Source organism: Protopterus annectens, chromosome 1.part1 (assembly GCF_019279795.1).
Source record: "Protopterus annectens isolate FY-2018-M chromosome 1.part1, PAN1.0, whole genome shotgun sequence".
Lineage (NCBI taxonomy): Eukaryota > Metazoa > Chordata > Ceratodontiformes > Protopteridae > Protopterus > Protopterus annectens.
Genome location: NC_056726.1, coordinates 1964959093 through 1964979159, shown reverse-complemented (window position 1 = coordinate 1964979159; position 20067 = coordinate 1964959093). Strand labels below are relative to the sequence as shown.

Below are 20067 nucleotides of genomic sequence, written 5' to 3'. Positions count from 1 at the left end.
AGATGCAATATTAAATGCAGGCCCACAATGTTCAGCAGTCAACATAGCAAAAGTAATAAATACAGGGATTGCAGTGCAGCCATTTGACAAATTCTTCCTGCAGCCGTTAACAAGTTAATAAGTAAAATCACCAGTTAAGTTACATAAGTACAATCTGGGGAAGAAGTTTCCGAGCCCGGGAAGAAACACAAGGTGAAGCACAGTTTCATTCTCTTGCCTTAAGCCATTACTGTTAACACACACAATTAAGTAAGAAGCTGATATTAAAGGAATTATGTAAATTGTTCTGCCTGCAGCCATTACAATTAAATGTTTACCTGGCTGGAGCCGAGCCCGGGAAGAAAGATGTGTGGTCAGACTGGTCTGCAGAAGCTGATGTCATTGCATGCGCCCTGCATGTCGTGACGCCAGGGGTCGAAAAAAAAAAAAAACAACTAGGGAATTCAGAAATTAAAACGGCCATGCGGGAATTCGTAGCATCCCAATATTTTGCCCTCAAAACGGTATTTACCGAGCAATTCTGTACGGTTGAGAGGTATGGCGCTGTCTTAAATTCCCGTAGGGATGTGAACATCCTCCAAGAGAGCCTTACCCAAACCAATGACTGGTGCAAGAAGCATGAACTCAAACTGAATGCCAAGAAATGCATCATTATCCCCTTTGGGGAAAATGTCATCCCTGCTAATCATCACATTAATAACAACTTACTAAGCATGCAGTCAGTCATGATGGACAGGCACCCAAGTTGATAGCAACTTGACTTTGACCACCACATTGCCTCCATTGTATGGAAGCCTTTCTACATGACCCACCTCATAAATAAGGGTATTTCATCCAGGAACAAGGAGGTCATAACATCCCCTGTGCACCTCCCTTATCAGACCCATTATGGAGTACAGTTCCTCCTTCAGCATGTGTTTTGCCATGCAGCAGTTGGAGATACCACAGAGGTTCCTGACCAGGAAATTCCAGGGTCTCAAACACCTATCCTATACAGATAGGGTAAAAGCCCTGTCCCTTAATCAGTCTCTTACAGACTGCTTAGAGGTGACCTGTGTCTGGCATACAAAACCATTTCAGACCCAGCCTTGATGGAGTTGCTGCATATCCATAAGACAGTGGCGGCTGGTGACTTCAAATCAAAGGGGGGGGGCTGCAGGAGACAGCTGAATGGGTGGGGCCCAATGGGAAGGGGTGTGGCCAACTAGAAAGGGGTGGAGCTATGCTAAAAACCACAAAAACTGGGACTTTAATATAATATGGTGCTCTGGGTGGCACTGACAAACCGTCATTATAAGAGTCCAATCAACACAAAATGAAGTGTAGAAGAAAAACAAATATCTCAATGCATTGGCTACATGACAGCTTATTTAATATCTAGATGGAAATAAAAAGGTTGCGAGGCATGAAAAAAAAAACTTTTTAAATACATTACTGGAATGCCAGTCAAAATCAAGTATAAAAAACAAGCAGCATTTAACTCAAACCACCTCTCCTTGCACTGCAGTTCTAATTATAATTTATATTCAGCTTTACAAAAGTGCCAAGTATCATGCTGAAAGTAGCAATCTCTGTGATACCCCCACTTATAAAAATGTTTCTTATCCAAAAAAGACCTGCTGCCTAGCAACAACTATCTACTTATTTCATGGGGAAAACATTATCAGAGTAAAAAATGAACAGCAAACAAGCTCAAGATAAATTGCTTAAAGGATTGCTGCACAGCTTATGGACCCCACATGGTAGAATTGCATTCTGTTTAGTTTACGGGTAAAGCCTGCAAAGATGACTGCAAGTCTCCAACAAATGTAAAGAGCTTCTGAAAATACTGTAATCCTGTCCTGTAGTACAAATACCATCATATGCATTTCAACACCTAAGGCTTTTACGCTATCTAATTATGTAAATATTCTCTTCTTGGCAACAACGAAAAGGCTTTCAATGTTCGTAATTCTTTAACAATATGCTTATAAAAGCTTACTTGCATCTTACAGTCTCAGACAAGCTTACCTGCTGGTCATTAAAGCACTGATACTTAAACACAGAGCAACAGGCATTGCAACAACATGCGTTTTCTGAATAAGAAGAAGCATAAATCAACAGTATAAAAATTACAGAAAACCAGAACATTCTGCAAAATCCAGGAGAGATAAAAAGCCACTGTACTACTTGTGTCTACCATGGATGGTAGGATACTCTGTACACTTGCACTACAAAACTGCTCCTTGCCTTCCTTGGACTAATCCAGAGTTACTACATGGGGGAGCGGGGTACAACAAGTATGTCACAATTTGAAGCATCTCTGGCTGACGGTGATGGCCTTGACACATTTGTCATACCTCTCAGCCTCATAGCAAGAAATATGGACAAAGGCATAAACAGAAGTGGGACAAAGGCCCAAAAATAAGGACATTTTTTTAAATATTGCTCTTATGAACTTAGAAAGATAATAGAATAGTAGGGTCTGAAACTCAATGTCTTTCATTGTTTAATAACTTCATTCCTAAATGATTTGCCAGAAAACCACAAATTTTAGGAGGAACAAACCAAAAATAAGAAGCAAAAAATCTGTTCATTCTGCAAAAATTTGGACAGCTGAGAGATATAGTTCAGCCAGGGCTATCTGAGTTTGCCACCCTTCCCCCTCACAAAATCATGGTGGAATGGGGCCTCCCCCTGCAGCTATTCCAGTGTCTCATTACATGGCTATTTCACCCCATATACCATAAACACTATAATGTACATACTGCTTTACTTCTACAATGATTTGAAATTCATTTAAAAGTTTTATTTTACACTAACAACAGACATCTGCTAAATAAAGCAATGCAGTCTCACAATGAAAATAGACTTAGCATTAAAACTTATTTCACCACATAAAATGAAGAAGCAACCAGCAAATCTCTACCGTTTTATTTAAAACAGAATGCTTCAAATCACTGCTCTAGTGCCTCGGCTTATACAAGCCTTTAGCAGAGTTGTTCCAAAGTAACTTCATTGAATGCTTCTTACCAAACATCAATCAATCAACATCAATTAATCAATTTCTATAATATTTAAAGCAGTGTTATTTAAAAACAAATTCATAAAAGACATCTCCAATTACATTCTTGATTAAGTCCTGCTGGACTTAAAGTATTGTATTTTAAAATATCGGTGGTATCGGTTAGCATTAAAACTTCTCTGCCCTTGAAACTTGCATTCATTGAAACAGCTTTGAAACCCACATTTAAAGAAAATACATCTGCCCAAAGATTAACTTTGGGATGTTTTCAAATCATAGGCCCCTTGCACAGGAAACATGCATGTGTTCTTTGATACACCTTCCTGATCGTATTAAATTATATTCCTTGTATAATACAGTGCAGTTGTTAGAGGGCATTTTAAATCTATTGTTTTGAACATTTTTCCAGTAAACAATGAAACAAAATGCAAGCACCAATAATGACAAAATCGCCCAGTTCAGAACATTTCCATCATAAAAGTCTACTCAAACTTCTACAATCTACCAGTATCAGTAAATGTGCACTCTCTCTGTAGAAGTAAAAGTCATCTAAATAATTCTACATTAAAGAGATCTGTAACTAAATGAAGAGGTTGCTGCCAGTAAACAACTTTATATTTCATTGTTTCATCTACAAATTAAGTGCCTGATGCCCTTCAGGAATAAATTACCTATGTTACAATAAACAAAATGATACGCTAGTAATATTGCAATTGGGAATGGATGGCAAACTGATAACAGGTTCATCATTACTAGGTATCTCTGCCAAAGAGAACATTCTCAGGACTGCAGCATCTACCCCCTTTAAAAGTACAACACAGTACAGTATCAGCAATGCATGTGTATACTGTGCGAGTATAACCCACAGCCTTCTGCATTAAAAGCAAGTACACTACCAATGTTGTGCTATTAACAATGCAAGCAAATGTAGCATAAACAGCACTAAACTTCTCTTCAAGCTCTCAGCTCCTTGTAAAATCCCTTCAACTGTATCTGTCAACTTTGAAGCACAAGAAATCTGGAAGAAGCCAAAATTTATTAGTGTGACAAAAGCCCAAAAACTAGGGACATATTTTAAACATTGCTTGTATAATCTTTGAAAGTTGCTAGAATAAAATGTTGCATTACCACCATACATTTCACTGCCAAACCTTGAACACAGGACCCTGTGCACTACAGTTAGAGAAACATACCACTATACCAAATCAGCTGTTTCATGAAAGACAGACTGAAACTTAAATGTGAATTCCGTTCTTACCACAGCTTTCAACCTCTTGGCACAAAACACCTAGACGAAGACAATAATGGGGGAATACAGCCCCCAAACATATTCAGTGAATTGAGTTCTCACCATAGCTGTCAACCTTAGCACAAAAATCCTGGACAAAGCTACTATACAGCCCCAAAAATAGGGGCAATTTTCAAATATTGATCATATAAACAGACAATTTCCAGAATAAAAGGTTTTGTGTTACAGTGTACTTTCTGAAGAATATGAAGTCTGAAATTCAAATGCCTGTCATTATTTAGTGAATTCAAAATCCTGAAAACCACAGACATTATGAGGAACAGAAGTTACAGAACAAAATTTCACAAGTGGTGGTGGGTAGGGAGCCTAAAATCCTGAAAACCACAGACATTATGAGGAACAGAACAAAACTTCATAAGTGATGGTGGGTATGAGGGAAGCTAAGCTGTAGCTACCTGCTTCCCAAGGCTCAGGATTTGAGTCTAGCTCATTCTAGCCACATGTAGCTGGGGCATTTTACACACACACACAAATTAAAAGCTCTGCGACTCCATTCAAGTTAAGCCATAAAATGTTCTGCTATAAAGAGTAAGTGCAAGCAACGGCCAAAAATAAAAAGATGATGCCGAAACCGGTAAACCAGTCTGTTTATTAGTCCTGGTTTACCGGTTTCGGTATCATCTTTTTGTTTCTGCTATAAAGACTGCAGTTCTGTTCTAATATAAAGACATACACACAAGACTCCGCGGCTCAGTTCAAGTTAAGCCATAAAAGTTTCTGCTATAAAGAGACTCTGCAGTTCCATTCTGCAGATGCTATAAAGACATACACACACAGTTCTGCTATAAAGACTCTGCAGTTACACACACACGCACTTACCTGAACGAAGCGTAGTGAGCCTTCCAACCGAGAACTCCTGACCAGTCCAAGAGAACTCAAAACTCCTCCTAATAATATTGCCATTAGTATTCCTTGCGAGAACTCAACTCCCCTCCTGATTAGTGTTTGCGAAAACTCCTGACTGGTTTGTGAGAACTCAACTCTCCCCCTGATTGGTTCGGAGACCTCAGCTCTCCTCCTAACTGGTCTAGCCTGCAGACTATGCAGTCCGGAGTTTCTCTGTTCTGTGATGACATCGCCGCCCAGACTTCTGGGCATCTGCGGGGCAGAGATGCCCTCCCCCTATCCGGACTGCTGTGCCAGCAGTGTGGAGTTTGAGTTCTGAGTTCCAGGAACTGCGTGCACGCATGCGCGGAGTTCCAGGACCCGAGATTTTTTTATGTTTATTTTCTTTCTTTCTAGGTTTTTGTTTGTTTTCTTTCTACAGGTGGGGGGCTGCAGTCCTATAGCTCGAGCCACCCCTGCCGTAAGACAAACTCCACTTGCGCAACCCGCACACAGGGCCTTAACCTGGTCTGTGACATTAGTAGAACTTGTTGGCGGGATGATTTTTGTCCCGAATAAACTCCCTCTCTATGTAAAGCAGAGTACCTCTGTAGCCCTCTTTAAGAGGAACCTGGACGACTGGATGGGAAACAGAAAATAAACCCCTGGGATCCCACCTGTGTCCCTGCTGGACAGGGGAAACAGGTGCTGACTCTGAGAGAACATGGGCAACATTCTTGGCTAGGCTTATAAGGGCCTCTGGGCCAATAGCCTATTATCATCCTATCAAACTATGAACTCATTTAAGGACCTGGGTATATGGGTAGATTCGGCTATGAGTTTTTCTAATCATATCAACCAATCAGTTAATGATAGTTATAGGAGTATAGATTGTATAAAAAGATTTATAAAGTCTAGAAAATCAAAAATGATGCTGTCATGTTTGTTAGTTACACTAGACCCAAACTTGAGTATGGAATAACAATATGGAAACATAAGAAAACAAGCACGAGTAAACTGGAGAGTACAGCACAAATATGCCAAGGGCATCCATGGATGTGAAAATTCAGGTTATTATGAAAGACTAAATATTTGAACCTGTAGAGTCTCTCTTAAAAATATCTAAGAGTAGATCTTATGCAGGTACACAGGGCATTTAGTAACAACTTTGTCTAGGAATGTTTGGGGTTATCAAAAAGTACTAGAGACTCATCAGACAACCGATGTAGAAGATTCTATAGGAATTAGAAGAGTACTAATTGGTTCTCTGAGACAGCAGCTGGTGTGTGGAACAGAGTTAAGAACAGCCTGGACACTTATTATGGGAACAAGTGTTCTGGTATATTGGCAAGCTAGAAGGGCATTAATGCCCGTGCTTGTAATATTTGTATGTATGCATGCACCTCTTCAACCGCTTGTCACAACTGGAATGACAACAGTACTTTCTCACTAAAAAAAAATTCAAGGGCCTAAATTATAAAGACTGTGCTGACCATTTCAAAGTTTTGTCCCGCCACTCGGTGTCTTGCAGACTACACTTATCAACCTTCAGCAGACCCTATCCTGTTTACATATTTTACACATTCACAAGTTCAGTAGTAGCAAAAACACCTGATTAAGGGATCTCTGTCTCTTTTGCAATATAAACAGCACAGATTGGAGGGATAGTAATGTATCAGAGAATACCACTTGAATGGAATTGTCGTCCAGCCCACATAAAGCAATGTACTTCACTTATTATATTCAAATGTAGTTTGTACAACTGGATTGAAATCTCTTCAATCCATTACCAGACCTTTCCCCATCACTTGCACAGAAACCACAACTGAGAAGACACAATCTCCTTTCATTGCATTGTTTGTAGTACTTGAAGCAGATCACACAGTATCAAATAAAGAAATTCCTATACTAACTGACATGGGCATTATGGACTTTATTTTATTTTTAACTCTTCCTTCCTGGTGTTCTTAATGTTTATTGTTAAGTTGATTATTTTTGTTAATTATGTCATGCCTACCTGTAGTGGATATCTGTGTATCTTCTGAAAGCAGTAAGCAAATCATTTTCACCCGGTGGGCCTAGGTAGTTGACTGCATTGTTAAAAAAAAAAATTGAGCTGTGGCTCATTTTGACTCTACATGCATATATGTGTTGTAAGATGTGTCTTTTTATTAACTTAAGAAATAGTCTGCAGTACCATAAAGATTAGTATCATATTGGTAGCCTGAAATTAAATAATATGACTTCACCTAGTTACTTAGAAGCCAGTATATCTAATCATCCCTTTTCCTTCTCCAGGTAGGCAAGTTAGTGATTTCCTTAAGGCGAATCATAATTCTGTTTTTTTTTTTTATAATCTATAGTTGATCTGCCACTGTTTTTCCCACGTGACCAGCCTTCTTTGACATTTCAGTCCGTCTATCACTTCACCAACAGTGGGCAACTCTACTCCCAAACCCAGAAAGACTATCCTTACAGCCCACGGTGGGATGGAAACGAGATGGCAAAGAGAGCAAAGTAAGTTAATTTGAGTAATAGCTTTGTAGCCATTGCCATTTTTGTTGTTAAATGTGTTTGACAGGTAAACCACTAGGTACCTAATTTTGAGGTAGCTGTAGATTGCAGTTGATCAATTTCTTTTGCAACTTGTATGTTATCTGCTGTAACCACTAGAATAAAAATTGTCCAGTAGTTATATTAAAATAAATAAGTTGGTAGAGCAACTAACAACTTTATAGAGCTTATTAAATTGCTGCTGTGGGGGTTGCAACCGTTGTGATAAATGGTGCTACAACACATCACTATTGCAGAAAACGTAGAAAAGACTTGCCACTGATACAATCAGTAATCGGTTATGCGAACAAGAAGAAAAATGCTTTCTAGAATCATTTGTTGTCATGATGTTTCTTTATGTGAAATGCCAGAAGATTTTTTAAGTACTATGGTTTTCGGCAAAAAAGAAAGGTGTGATACAGTCCTCCTTATTATCAGCAGTACAAGGCTGAAAAACACTTGTTAATTAAATTCTCTTCTCATTAATTTCCAGTAATCCCTGCTCTTAGCTATGTATCTCAGTTAATAAAAGTGTGACATTTAGCTTGTTGCTAAGAGGCTACTATGCTGTGCACTAAATCATTCTTTCCAGAGGTATGCAAGATTGCTGGCTCTGAACTTTGCTTAAGGAACAAAGGTGATGCATCCTGAGCTAGATTTTAGAGAATCTATTTTTACTACCGTACTCAAAATAAATGTTCATAGCCCTTGAACTGTAACAGCCATGCAAAACAGTGAATGTTATATTTACTCTTCACACCTAGATCCTGGCAGTGTTGCATCAGTTGATATTTCAACTCCTACATCTTATGGATAAGGTTCATAGGTAAGTTCTACGCTAATGCCCTTCTGGACTATTTTAAACCTGTCCAATTTCCCTTTCAAAGGTGAGAATCAGACCCTATACTTTGTGAGGCAGACACCTTAACCATTATACCAACCCCTCAACCCTGTAAATAAGGAGTAGACTTACTACAGGTTGTTGTGGGCACAGAGGTGCAGACCTGATTTTGTGAGGTAACCAGAGGTCACAATCAAACACTGTATCTTATATTTGTGAGGTGAAAACTTTAACCATGATTGTATAACTTGCAATAACTGCAGCTTTTATGCATATTAAACAAGTGACAATACATCGATAACAATACCAACCAGCCACCTTGTATCTGTAAATTATTTTTTGTCTAGATGTCAACTTCAGAATGAGACCTCAAGCAACATTTTGCCATGTCAGCTTACTGAGATGCTGAAAATAAAAATTCTTATAATTTGACAGACTCTAATAGCACTACAAGTGTACTAGATAGAATTCATATGTCAATGAAAATTTGTTCAAACTGATGTCAGTTTCGAAGCTGTACCTTACCTATTTTGTAGCCATACACCATTGCAGAAATATTTAGCCAAATGTCATTTTTCATATCTGAAACATGAGCTGTTGTATCTCTGCAGGCATACTTGGTAGAGGTCCTATATTAATGCATAATTGTCTGGACTTATGTCTGCTTCAGAATGATACCTCACCACCATCTTGTCATGCTCACTTACTGAAATATTGACGCAAATATGAAAAATATATATTTACATAATCTGAGACATAAACCATTGCGTATTTACAGATGCATAAAAGATACCATTTGTCAGTGCCCTATTTGCTCACAACGATGTTATCTTTTATGCTGACACTTTACTGTACCATCCGTGTAGTATTTGTCCCTTAATATTCATAGAAATGTGAGAATTATGTACGATAATATATAGTAGCAAATTATAATATCTTCAGTTCTCTTCATTTAAAATGCTGCAGGCTGATGTCATGTCCTTGTTTTTTCTCTCATTTGCTTGGCAGTGACAGTAAGCCATGTGCAATAAACTTGCCATACAAGGTATACTCAAAACTGTTAAAAATGTTACAATTTTCATACCTGTTGTTGAAGACTTGGCAAGATCTTTTTCCGCCTTTAACCCAAACTCTCATATCACATGTATTTCACACACCTTCATCTGTACTTTGGTACTTGACACTTTGTCATATTTTCATTCACCCTATTTAATATGTATGCTGACAATAAAACATACCTTATTTTGTACATTGTTATATCAAGCAAAATATTATACCTTCATTTTTGCTAATGCCTTTAACTGCATATTCATCTTAGACTCTAGATTTTCAATGCGTATTAAGAATACTGAACCAAACTACCAGTTATTGCAATCAGGGAGGAGTTGTATGTAGAATAATGACAAAATATGCATATTTCCAAAACCAAAATGTAAATATCTTTAGCTTCCTGAGGTCCAAAGTCACATATCTTGTACATCTTTCTTTCAGACACCATGCTATGTATCTTAGTGGCAGGCAGTCTTTCTTGATGCTAACAAAATAGAAATGAATTTACTCAAACCATGCCATAGGTCATCACTGTACTAGGCATAATATTCTGCCTTAATTTCTGCTAACATCTTTAACTCTCCATGATCATGTAAAACTGTGTCTTTTCAGTTCATATTTGAAAAAAAGGACAGCAACTCAAGTTTGAGAATTGCAGATTACGGACCCTTTTATGTTCGTAATTATAAATATAAAATAACTAGAGAACTGCTTAGCATAGGAGTTGTAAACAGTTTAACTGTTATAATGCACCCAAACCAGTTTGATTTTTATCGAGAGAGAAAAATGACACGCATTATGATTCTTGACGGACATTATGATTCTGTTACAGATGATGGTGTTTTGCTAAAGAAACTTATACAGATTGACATATCATTAACTACTAATGATACAATGGTAGCTTTTGATCTGTTGAATAGAGTTTAATGTTGCAAATTTTTATAATATTAGTGAATACCATATCAGTGCAGTATGTTAATGTACAGTCTTTGCTAGAATGCAAAAGCATCAGTATACTTAATGGGCTGTCTTTTTTATATCCATTTTACATAAGTAAGATAGGGATGTCCCTTGTCTCCCACATTATTTTTTCTGGCAATAAGGGCAGTGTTGTTCAGATTATCTGCTGTTTTATTTAGAATAACAACAAAGAGGGGAAAATAATCTGTTGCTGTTCATGTAAATAATTTGTTACTGATTACTGCCGGGTATGCTCAAGTGAGATCTAAAGTAAAATAGTTTTGAGTAATGTATAGTCTGTAATGGCACTATCCTTAAATTATGAGAAAACTGTAAGGATGTCAGTTTCTGCTACCATGAATCAATCTCTACGTGATATCCCACTAGTTTAGTCTACAATGTTTCTAGAAATATGTTTCTATTCTTTTAATGCCCATACAATGCATACAAATTAGATTAGCAAGGTTTTGTATTCCCATTTTCAGAAAGTAGTATATTTGTAATTTTTAAGTTGTGTAAAATGTAATTTTTGGGTACTTCATTGTTTTGGCCTTATTTTTCATTTCTCCAAATGTTTTGAGTTTCTAATGCTTTGACGGAAATGGAGATTATTCCTTAGTCATGTTATAATTAGAAATCATGAAATTCACAACCTGCAATTTACCCAGAAGTGCCTCCTCCTGAAGTTTGTACAGGGGTTGCATGTACTGGAAACATATTTAAGTATGACTGTAAATAATATTTTATTAGTCTTATTAGTCCTGTTTCTCCCATATCTGTTGGAACTGCATGGATATCTTTCTTCCACATTGCTGTTATTCTGGCTTGCAAATCATGGTATTTTATGATTTTGTGGGCCTCAGTATGTAAGACCCTAATGTGACAATTTCAGTGGCTAATGCTACTTTTGTCTTTTTTTTCCCCTTGGGCTACTGTATCTGGTTTTCTTGCATCTGTTTTCTGAACTGTTGGTATTGGCTTTATTTAGGTTCATAGGTTGTTACTGGGCTATTGACACAAAGGTCTTTATAAGGGTAGCCATGTGTACCCAATGTAATACTAGAGAAATCCAATATAAAGGATCTTGCCAAAACTCGAGATCTTGGTTAGCAATGACTGCCCATATCTAGGAGGGTCATAGGTGAAATTCCCAGCAGGAATTTACAGTTTCCCATCCAGTCATCCAGGTTATGCTTAAACAGGGTCATAGAGGAGCTCTGTTTGATGTGAACTGGTAGCCTCTTCCAGAGGAGTGGCAACCTCTGAGAGACATACCTGTCTGTCCAGCAGGTCCTATTTATGTTGCAGGCCAGGTTAGGATCCCTGGAGCGAGTGACCCTTGTCCCATTTGACTTGCAGATGTGCAGCATTTACATTAGGTTTGGATCCAAGATTGCTTTGTAGGCTAGGCACAAGTCTCCTCCAAGTAGTCTGTACGTTCCTTAGTACGGTGACAGTGACTTCAGTCTGTCAGTGTATGAAGTGCTGGAGAACCTGAATTTTCTTGGTTATAAATATCTGCGGTTTCTCAAGTTGCTGCAGTTGCCTGGTAAGGTACATACCAAAGGGAGCATTGTGCTCAATTATTGGCCGGATGAGGGTCGAGTACAGGGAGTTATGGCCTCTTTCACTCTTGAGGCAATGCCTTTGCTAATGAGGTGTGGGAAGTAGAATGCTTTCCTTACCACAGTAGACACATGCTGATCAAAGTTTAGGCTGCAGTCAACTTGCGTTCCAAAGTCTCTCACTACTGTGTTGTTACTGAGAGTATTATTATTTATATGATAGTCTGCAGGGATATAATGCATTTTTTAGCACTGAGTCCATGGCTTTGGCACCAGTTATTCGTTTGTATGTCCCTCTTGAAGTATATTGACATTGTTTGGAGATTCAGTGATTGTACCTAATTTTCAGTTGTCAGCAAACTTAGTCCAACACAGCCCCTCTGTTTTGGCCTGAACTTCTGAGAAGTATATTCCAAACAATAAGGGGCCCAGCACTGACCCCCTGTGGAACCCCACTGGTGACATGTCTGCTGGTTGAGGTAAAGTCCCCAACTTTGACTGAGTGTGATCTGTCAGTGAGCCAGTTAACCCACCGATGACATAAGGGTTAATATTCAACTGGGAGAGTTTATCAATGATGCTCGAATGTGGGATTGTGTCATAGGCCTTGGCCATGTCAAGGTAGGCTGTACCGACAGATTTGCTTTCGTCTATGGCTGTGGTGATATTTTCTAAGAAGTCCAATAGGTTTGGCAGGCATAAACTCCCTTTGACAAAACCAGACTGTGTCGGATCAAGGGTTTGGAGATCACCGATATCCTTATTTGTAAGGTCCATGATAATTTGTTCAATGACCTTACAGATAAGTAAGCTTTTCACCTACTTCTGTGTTATAGTGTTTGCACAATATGCAGTGCAACAGTCTTACCACATTACTGTGCCTTTCACTATACAGTAAGGATGATGTTTGCTGTTTTCCATTCAGCAGGGACATTTGTATAAGCGATTGCACAGGGCATTTGTGTATAGTTTAATCCAAACATTATCATTGTTGATACTGGGTGTTTCATGTTTCCAGTGCTTTTCACCTACTTCTGTGTTATAGTGTTTGCACAATATGCAGTGCAACAGTCTTACCACATTACTGTGCCTTTCACTATACAGTAAGGATGATGTTTGCTGTTTTCCATTCAGCAGGGACAAAAGCAGTACTCAGGCTGTGGTTGAAGAGAATACCTAATGGAGTTGCTAACTCACGTTTTAGACCATTTAAAATCCACACTGGTATGTCATCCGGTCTTTCAGAGGCTGTGTTTTTGGCCTTGAAAAGAGCATTAATGACTTGCACTTTGGAGATACAAGGTGTGGGAGAGATGTTGAGGGAATACTTTGTGCAATGTTTGCAGGGACCATGGGGGTGAAATTTTCACCAAACCTGTCAGCTAATAGGGTAATTAGTTTCCCATGATCAGTGTGTGTGTGTGTGATCCCATCCACAGCTAGTTAGCACACAGTCTGGGTCCTACCTTTTAGGTTATGGATATAGCTGAAGAATGCCTTATGGTCATCCTTAGTTATGGTTGCTATTTTTTTTTTAAAGTTGCACTTAGAGGATTTTACAAGTTGTCTTATTTGTATGTTCAAGCAGATAATGGTGTTCTACTGCTGGGACCTCTGTTTTTTTATTCTTATACAGCAACTTCTTCCTCTTGTTGTATAACTTATTAATGCTAGATTTCCACCAGGGAGGCTTGTATTTTGTTGAGGATCTTGTTTTGATCCTATCAGGTACAGCAGTGTCAATACATTTGTATAAGCGATTGCACAGGGCATTTGTGTATAGTTTAATCCAAACATTATCATTGTTGATACTGGGTGTTTCATGTTTCCAGTGCTTTTCACCTACTTCTGTGTTATAGTGTTTGCACAATATGCAGTGCAACAGTCTTACCACATTACTGTGCCTTTCACTATACAGACCCCTAGTCATAGATGTATCACACCCAGCAATGAGGTGTGCAGCTGTTTCCAGTTCTGTTTTACAAAACCTGCATTTGTCTGTTCCTGACACTTTTACAATATAATTTGTAAATCACTTGTGTGCATAGCCCACAGTCTTAGGGTGCTAGTACTACACCTTCATCTTTTGGTTTAAATTCACCTCTCCATACCCATTCCTGTGTCAAGTCGTGGACAACATGTGGTTGTTTAAGAGTTCTCTTTACTTGGCACTTTATTAGTGGACTTTTAAGTTTTCATTCCTTTCCTTCTTATCCTTTTCTCTGCATTCTTTTTTTTTTTTTGGTACTTTCGGTTACTGTCTAATTCATATCTACTTTTGGTTTGATTTTTATTCCTATTCTGTTCTGATACACTTTTGCTAAACAAAGCAAAGATGTCATGTTAGACTTTTTATCTTCATGCATTGGAAATTTCAGTGGGTTTGTATCTGTTGATATCAGCAAATATGTATGCAGTCTCACAACTGCTGATTTATACCTGGTCAGTTTTAATGAGTTCATAGGTAAATGCTAGACAGTTTTTCTGCAGACTATTACAAGCCTATCCAGTAACCAGGCAGTGACCAGAGGCTGGAATCAAAACCTGTACATTTTGTCTGAGAGGTGAAGACCTTAACCATTTCACCAACCCTATCCTTTGAGTGTGAGAGCTGTATAATGTTAGGATGCACTGTTTTTTATGTAACATTGGATAAGTATGAAATATTTTCTTGTTTTCTTGTCCAATTGATTCAGTGTTGTTTGGGGCCAGTCAGTCACACCAAAGCTGTAAGTTAGAATGAAAATAATAAATTCAGTTATAGCTTTGACTTTATTCCCTGATGTCAAGGCACTTTCCAGTATTAGCATTAAATCTTCTGAAGATTTCCTTTCTGAACTTTGTTCAGCTTTTGTTCATATTAACTTTGTGGTATGATAGATGCTAATATAATATACTCTTAGTGAAATTGTCCAAAAGTCCAAGCTGGGTGGATCCAGACAAAATAAAGCACTGTTTTTTTTTTTCATTTTACTCAAACAAATTTTTATTTTTGTTTTTCAAGAATAACAATGATTACATTTTCTAGATGAATTAAATAAAATAACATTCTATATACAATATTTACAAAACGCCTAAATAAGAAAGGAAAAAACATATGTGAAAATGTTAAAGTTACATATTTCAAGTGATTTATTTATCTCTTTAATCTCTTATAGAAGAGAGTGTGTCCATTTTTAATGTTTCAATAAGAGGAAGAATTTTATTCCAAGGATTATTGATCCATGTTTTAGGAGAGATTTTCAGTTTCTTGACTTTTATTTCCATTAGCACTGTTTCTTTCATTAAGTTCAATAAATCTTCAATGGTGAGTTCGGCGGAGGATTTCCATTTTCTTGTGATGCACTTTCTAGCTACTGCTAGTGTAGTCCATAGCAGATAATGATCGGTTTTGTACATTTCTGTTTTTTCATTAACATTTAAAAGAATTAGAGACTTAGTTAATACAAATGATTCTGTATAGATGGCTTGAAGAAATTTACTTATCTCTTCCCAATATTTTTTAATAGTATTACAATCATATAAAGTATGTGACCAGTCTGCTTCATAACTTAATTAACATCTCCAACATGTAACATTTTGGGATGAATTGAATTTAGCTATCTTGATGGGTGTATAACAGGCTCTATGCAGACATTTCCTGTGAAAATCTTCCAATGTGAAAATTTTCCAAACTTGTAAGTTAGATGTTAATTTAATGGAGTATAATAGATTGGTTTTGCTTTCAATTGATACATTTATTGATTGTCCTTTTTTTTATGAAGTTCCAATAATTCTGATTGGGTTTGACTTTATAAGTTATTAGGATTTTATATAATTTTGATATTGAATCTGTCCAATTATAATTATTATATATTACTTCGTACTTGTAATTTATGAGTGTAGGCTTCGTTTTAAAGGATGAGTTATTAATTATTCTGCATAGATCTTGAGCATAAGATAGAATACTTTGAAGCACTATCCAGTCTGCATTTGATATATCAAATATATTTATTCGTTGACTGTCTTGTACTTTCTGATCCTTTATACAGTGCTGCCAGCAAGTATTTTTTTTATTTCCCAATTAGTAAGAGTATTCTTACAAATTTTATTAATAACATTTTTTGTAGTACTAAAGGGCATTAAAAGCTCAAGCCATAATTTTATGTCTACATTGGTGTTAATAAAATTTCTAAATAAGTTGTAAATGTAATTTGTATAGTATAGATTAGTGGGTCTTGTTGTGTTATATTGGAAGATGACACATGTGCCAAAGTATTATTTTGATTGTTTAGTAACATTTTTTTTGTTATTTTATTTTCATTTTAAAAATAATAGTATGCAAAGTCTTCCAAGCAGAAGAACATTTTGGATTTATCCAATTTTATGACTATTTTGAAAATAGTTTCTTTAATATAGGTCTCTAAATCTGGAAAGTTAATTCCTCCTAATTCCCAAGGTCTAAGGTGATGTGGGAAGGCTATTCTGTTTCTTTTTGGGAACCAAAGGAAGTTTAAACAAATTTTATTTATCTCTCTTAAAAACTTTTTATTAGAAATCATGGGAATAGCTTTATTTTTGGAGTAATCCCATTTTTATTAATTGCAATCTATCTTCTAATTTTAAATATAATTTATTCCAATTTTCTGTTTTTATAGAGTTTATAATATTATTATAGTTTAAGGTTAAAGTTGTGTCAATGCTTTCAGATAGGATAATCCCCAAATATTCTACAGAAGAAACCCGATTACCAACTATATGATTTGTGTTTAAATGGAAATAACTTTTCTTATTCAATAACATATAATTGGATTTTAATTTGCTAACACGAAGGCCTGAATTAAGAACAAATTTTTCAACTTGTAAGTCTAATTCCTGTATAGATTCTTCTAAAACAGATAGGATAAGGAGTATATCATCAGCAAAAAGCATAATTTTGGAGTTGAACTGTTTATATATATATATATATATATATATATATATATATATATATATATATTGGATTGCAACATATTATTGATGCAAATAATTCTATTAATAGGGCAAATAAAATGAGGACATAGGGCATCCTTGTTTTTGTACATTTGGTTATTTCAATGGCTTCTGAGGTAAATGAACCATGTTTTACATAAGCAAAATAATTTTTATATATATTTTTTATCAGATTGATGAAATGGAGGGGAAATTCATAAATTTCTAGAGCTTTGAAAAGATAGTCCCATTTTAGTGTATCAAAAGCTTTTTCTATGTCTAATGTAATTATAAGGGCTTCTTGATTATCTCTGTTTAGAATGTCTATAAGGGTTAAAATTATTTGAATATTATCATAAGTATGTCTATTGTAAATAAATCCTGTTTGGTCTTCATTTATGATGTGTATCAACGATTTTTTAATTTTCTTAACTACAATAGACATACATATTTTATAATCATTATTGAGTAATGAGATTGTTCTGTATGAACTGCATTGACTAGGTTCTTTATTTTCCTTTTTTATGGTTGTGATTAGTGAATATCTCCATGAGGGTGGAATTATGTTTTGTGTTTGTATTTCATTTAGGGTTTTATGAAAAATTGAAATTGCTGAGTTTGGAAATATTTTATATAATTCAATTATGATTCCATCAATACCTGGAGCTTTATTGTTTTTGCTTTTCTTAATTCTTACAGCTGTTTCTTTGAGGGAGATTTGTTTTTGAATTTCTGTTTTTAATTTTTCCAGTATTTTTTTATTTTAGAAAGATTTATATCCATGTCTAAGAAGTTGAATTGGATGTTGTTATTCCTATTATGTCCAAAGTAATGAAATTTAAAAGCTTCAAAAATGTCACTTGTATTTGATACTTTTTAATTTTTTTTTTCCATCATGAAAAATAATTGTGATATTATTTTTAATGATTTGTCTTTTTATCTCATTACTAGATTGTGCATGTGTTTTGGTGATGCGAAATATGAATTGAGTTTTAATTTTTCTAATGCCAAGTTAAATTTGTGAGTTAAAATGTCATTCTATTTTTTGTTAAATTCCTCAATTTCTTTTTTTCTTTTTTTTTTTTTTGGTGTTGGAATCTCTTGAATAATTGATATTAATTTTGGGGATTTGTTTTTGAATATTATATAATTCTGATTCCCATTCTTTTGTTTTACTTTTGAACCAAGTAAGAATTCTGCAGTATAAGAATGCCTTCCAGGGTATCCCATAACATTACCATGTTTGTATTTTCAGAATAGTTAGTATCTAAGAAGTATTGGACTTCTGAGTCTAACCGTGGCTTGAATTGTTTTATTTTAGTAATATAAGCTGTAATTCTTGTTGCATAGGTTAATCTCTTAACGTTTGTTTGAAATTTGAGTATAAGTGTATTGTGATCTGAAAAAGAACATGGGGTTATGGAAGAATTGACTATTTTCATATTTAAGTCTTGGGATATATAGATTTTGTCTATTCTTGTTTGGGTATTAAATCTGTGATCTCGGTGAGAGAACAGTAAAGAGTTGGTTTCTTTGTACCTATATGTATTAATTAGAGGGGTTGAGAGGGTGGCCTAATGGTTAAGGTGTTTGCCTTCCAAACACAAGGTGCAGGGTTTAAGTCTCACAAGGGATAATTGGCCAAGCTTAAAATGGCTCATAAGGGCAGTTAGCTTAGTACTAATCTATGAATCTATGTTTATTGGATTGGGAGAGTAGCCTAATGGTTAAGGTGTTTGCCTTACAAACACAAGGTGCAGTGTTTGAGTCTCACAAGGGATAACTGGCTAGGCTTAAAATGGCTCACAAGGGCAGTTAGTCTAGTACTAATCTATGAACCTATGAACCTATTTCTTAAGGGCTTTCCCTATAGGGGTAAGATGGAGATTTATTTTGTTAGTGGTCTCTGAATTATTCAGAATGCAATTAAAATCTCATCTTATTATCAGGTTGCCCTTATATGCTTTGTTAATAAGGTCTATATCTTTTTTGACTGTGCTTAACCCTATGCCAGGGAACCAGTATATATTTTCCAGTGTCCAGATTATGTTATTAAGTCTTATTATTACAATTGATAATGGACCTTCTTTATCTTCGTAATTATAAATAATCTGAGGGTTAGTTACATTTTTTCTCCAAAGTATTAAAACTCCTCTAGTTTTTTTGTTATATGAAGATTGAGATAGTTTTAAATATTCATTTGGCTTCCAAATGTATTTATCATTAGTTTTAAAGTGGGTAATTTTAGGTATCTTAGTAAATTTGATCTTTTCTGTGGATTATTTAATCCATTAATATTTAGAGAAAGTAAGGTTAAATCCATCATTTTTGTGTATGTTCATGTAGCAATTATGATTAGGGACATGTTCAGAATTATTTCATTACTTAGAGACTGTGTAACTAAATTGTTGATGTTATGCAATATATTCAGACTGAGTTTTCCAATTAGATAACATAAAGTAGGTTTCAGTATAGGCCAATAAAGAAAAGAGAAAATAAAAAAACATATCATTAAACATATTTAACCAAGTAAATGGTGAGTTTGATAATCCCTTTAATAAACATGGAGTGAAATGTACTCCTGATCTGATAGAACAGAAATGTTCAATCAGATTATCCCTCAGGTCTAACAGCAAGATTGAAGAAATGCAAGTGTCTCTGAGCTCCAGTTTGGAGTTCTTGAAGATATGATGTTTATAAATGAGAAGTGATGTTAATAATGTTAATTATTAAGAAAAATGTCATTAGAATGAAGTTAGTATGGAGACTTAATTGCATATTCTCAAGTTAATTTTACATTTTAATAAATGATGAATTCTTGTAGATTACTTTAATCATTAAAATTACAGATTACATTTGGAGATGTTCCCTCCTGTAGGTATTTACTATTTATAGAGCTTTAAAAACTTAATTACATAAATTAATAATGTATTATACATTAATAATAGCGCCAATTGAGTGTTTGTTAATTCATTTCCAAGTTGACATTTCTTTATGTATTAATAGAGTT

General features: G+C 35.6%; 1 protein-coding gene across 2 annotated transcripts in view; it reads left to right on the top strand.

The window, feature by feature from the left end:
• The window catches only part of BABAM2 (BRISC and BRCA1 A complex member 2), a 2993168-nt gene that overhangs the window by 2694741 nt on the left and 278360 nt on the right, over positions 1-20067 (top strand). For both annotated transcript variants that reach the window (XM_044085207.1, XM_044085201.1), the window contains exon 11: positions 7502-7655. In XM_044085207.1, the coding sequence (XP_043941142.1) occupies positions 7502-7655 (154 nt within the window). The remainder of the gene's footprint in view (positions 1-7501; positions 7656-20067) is intronic.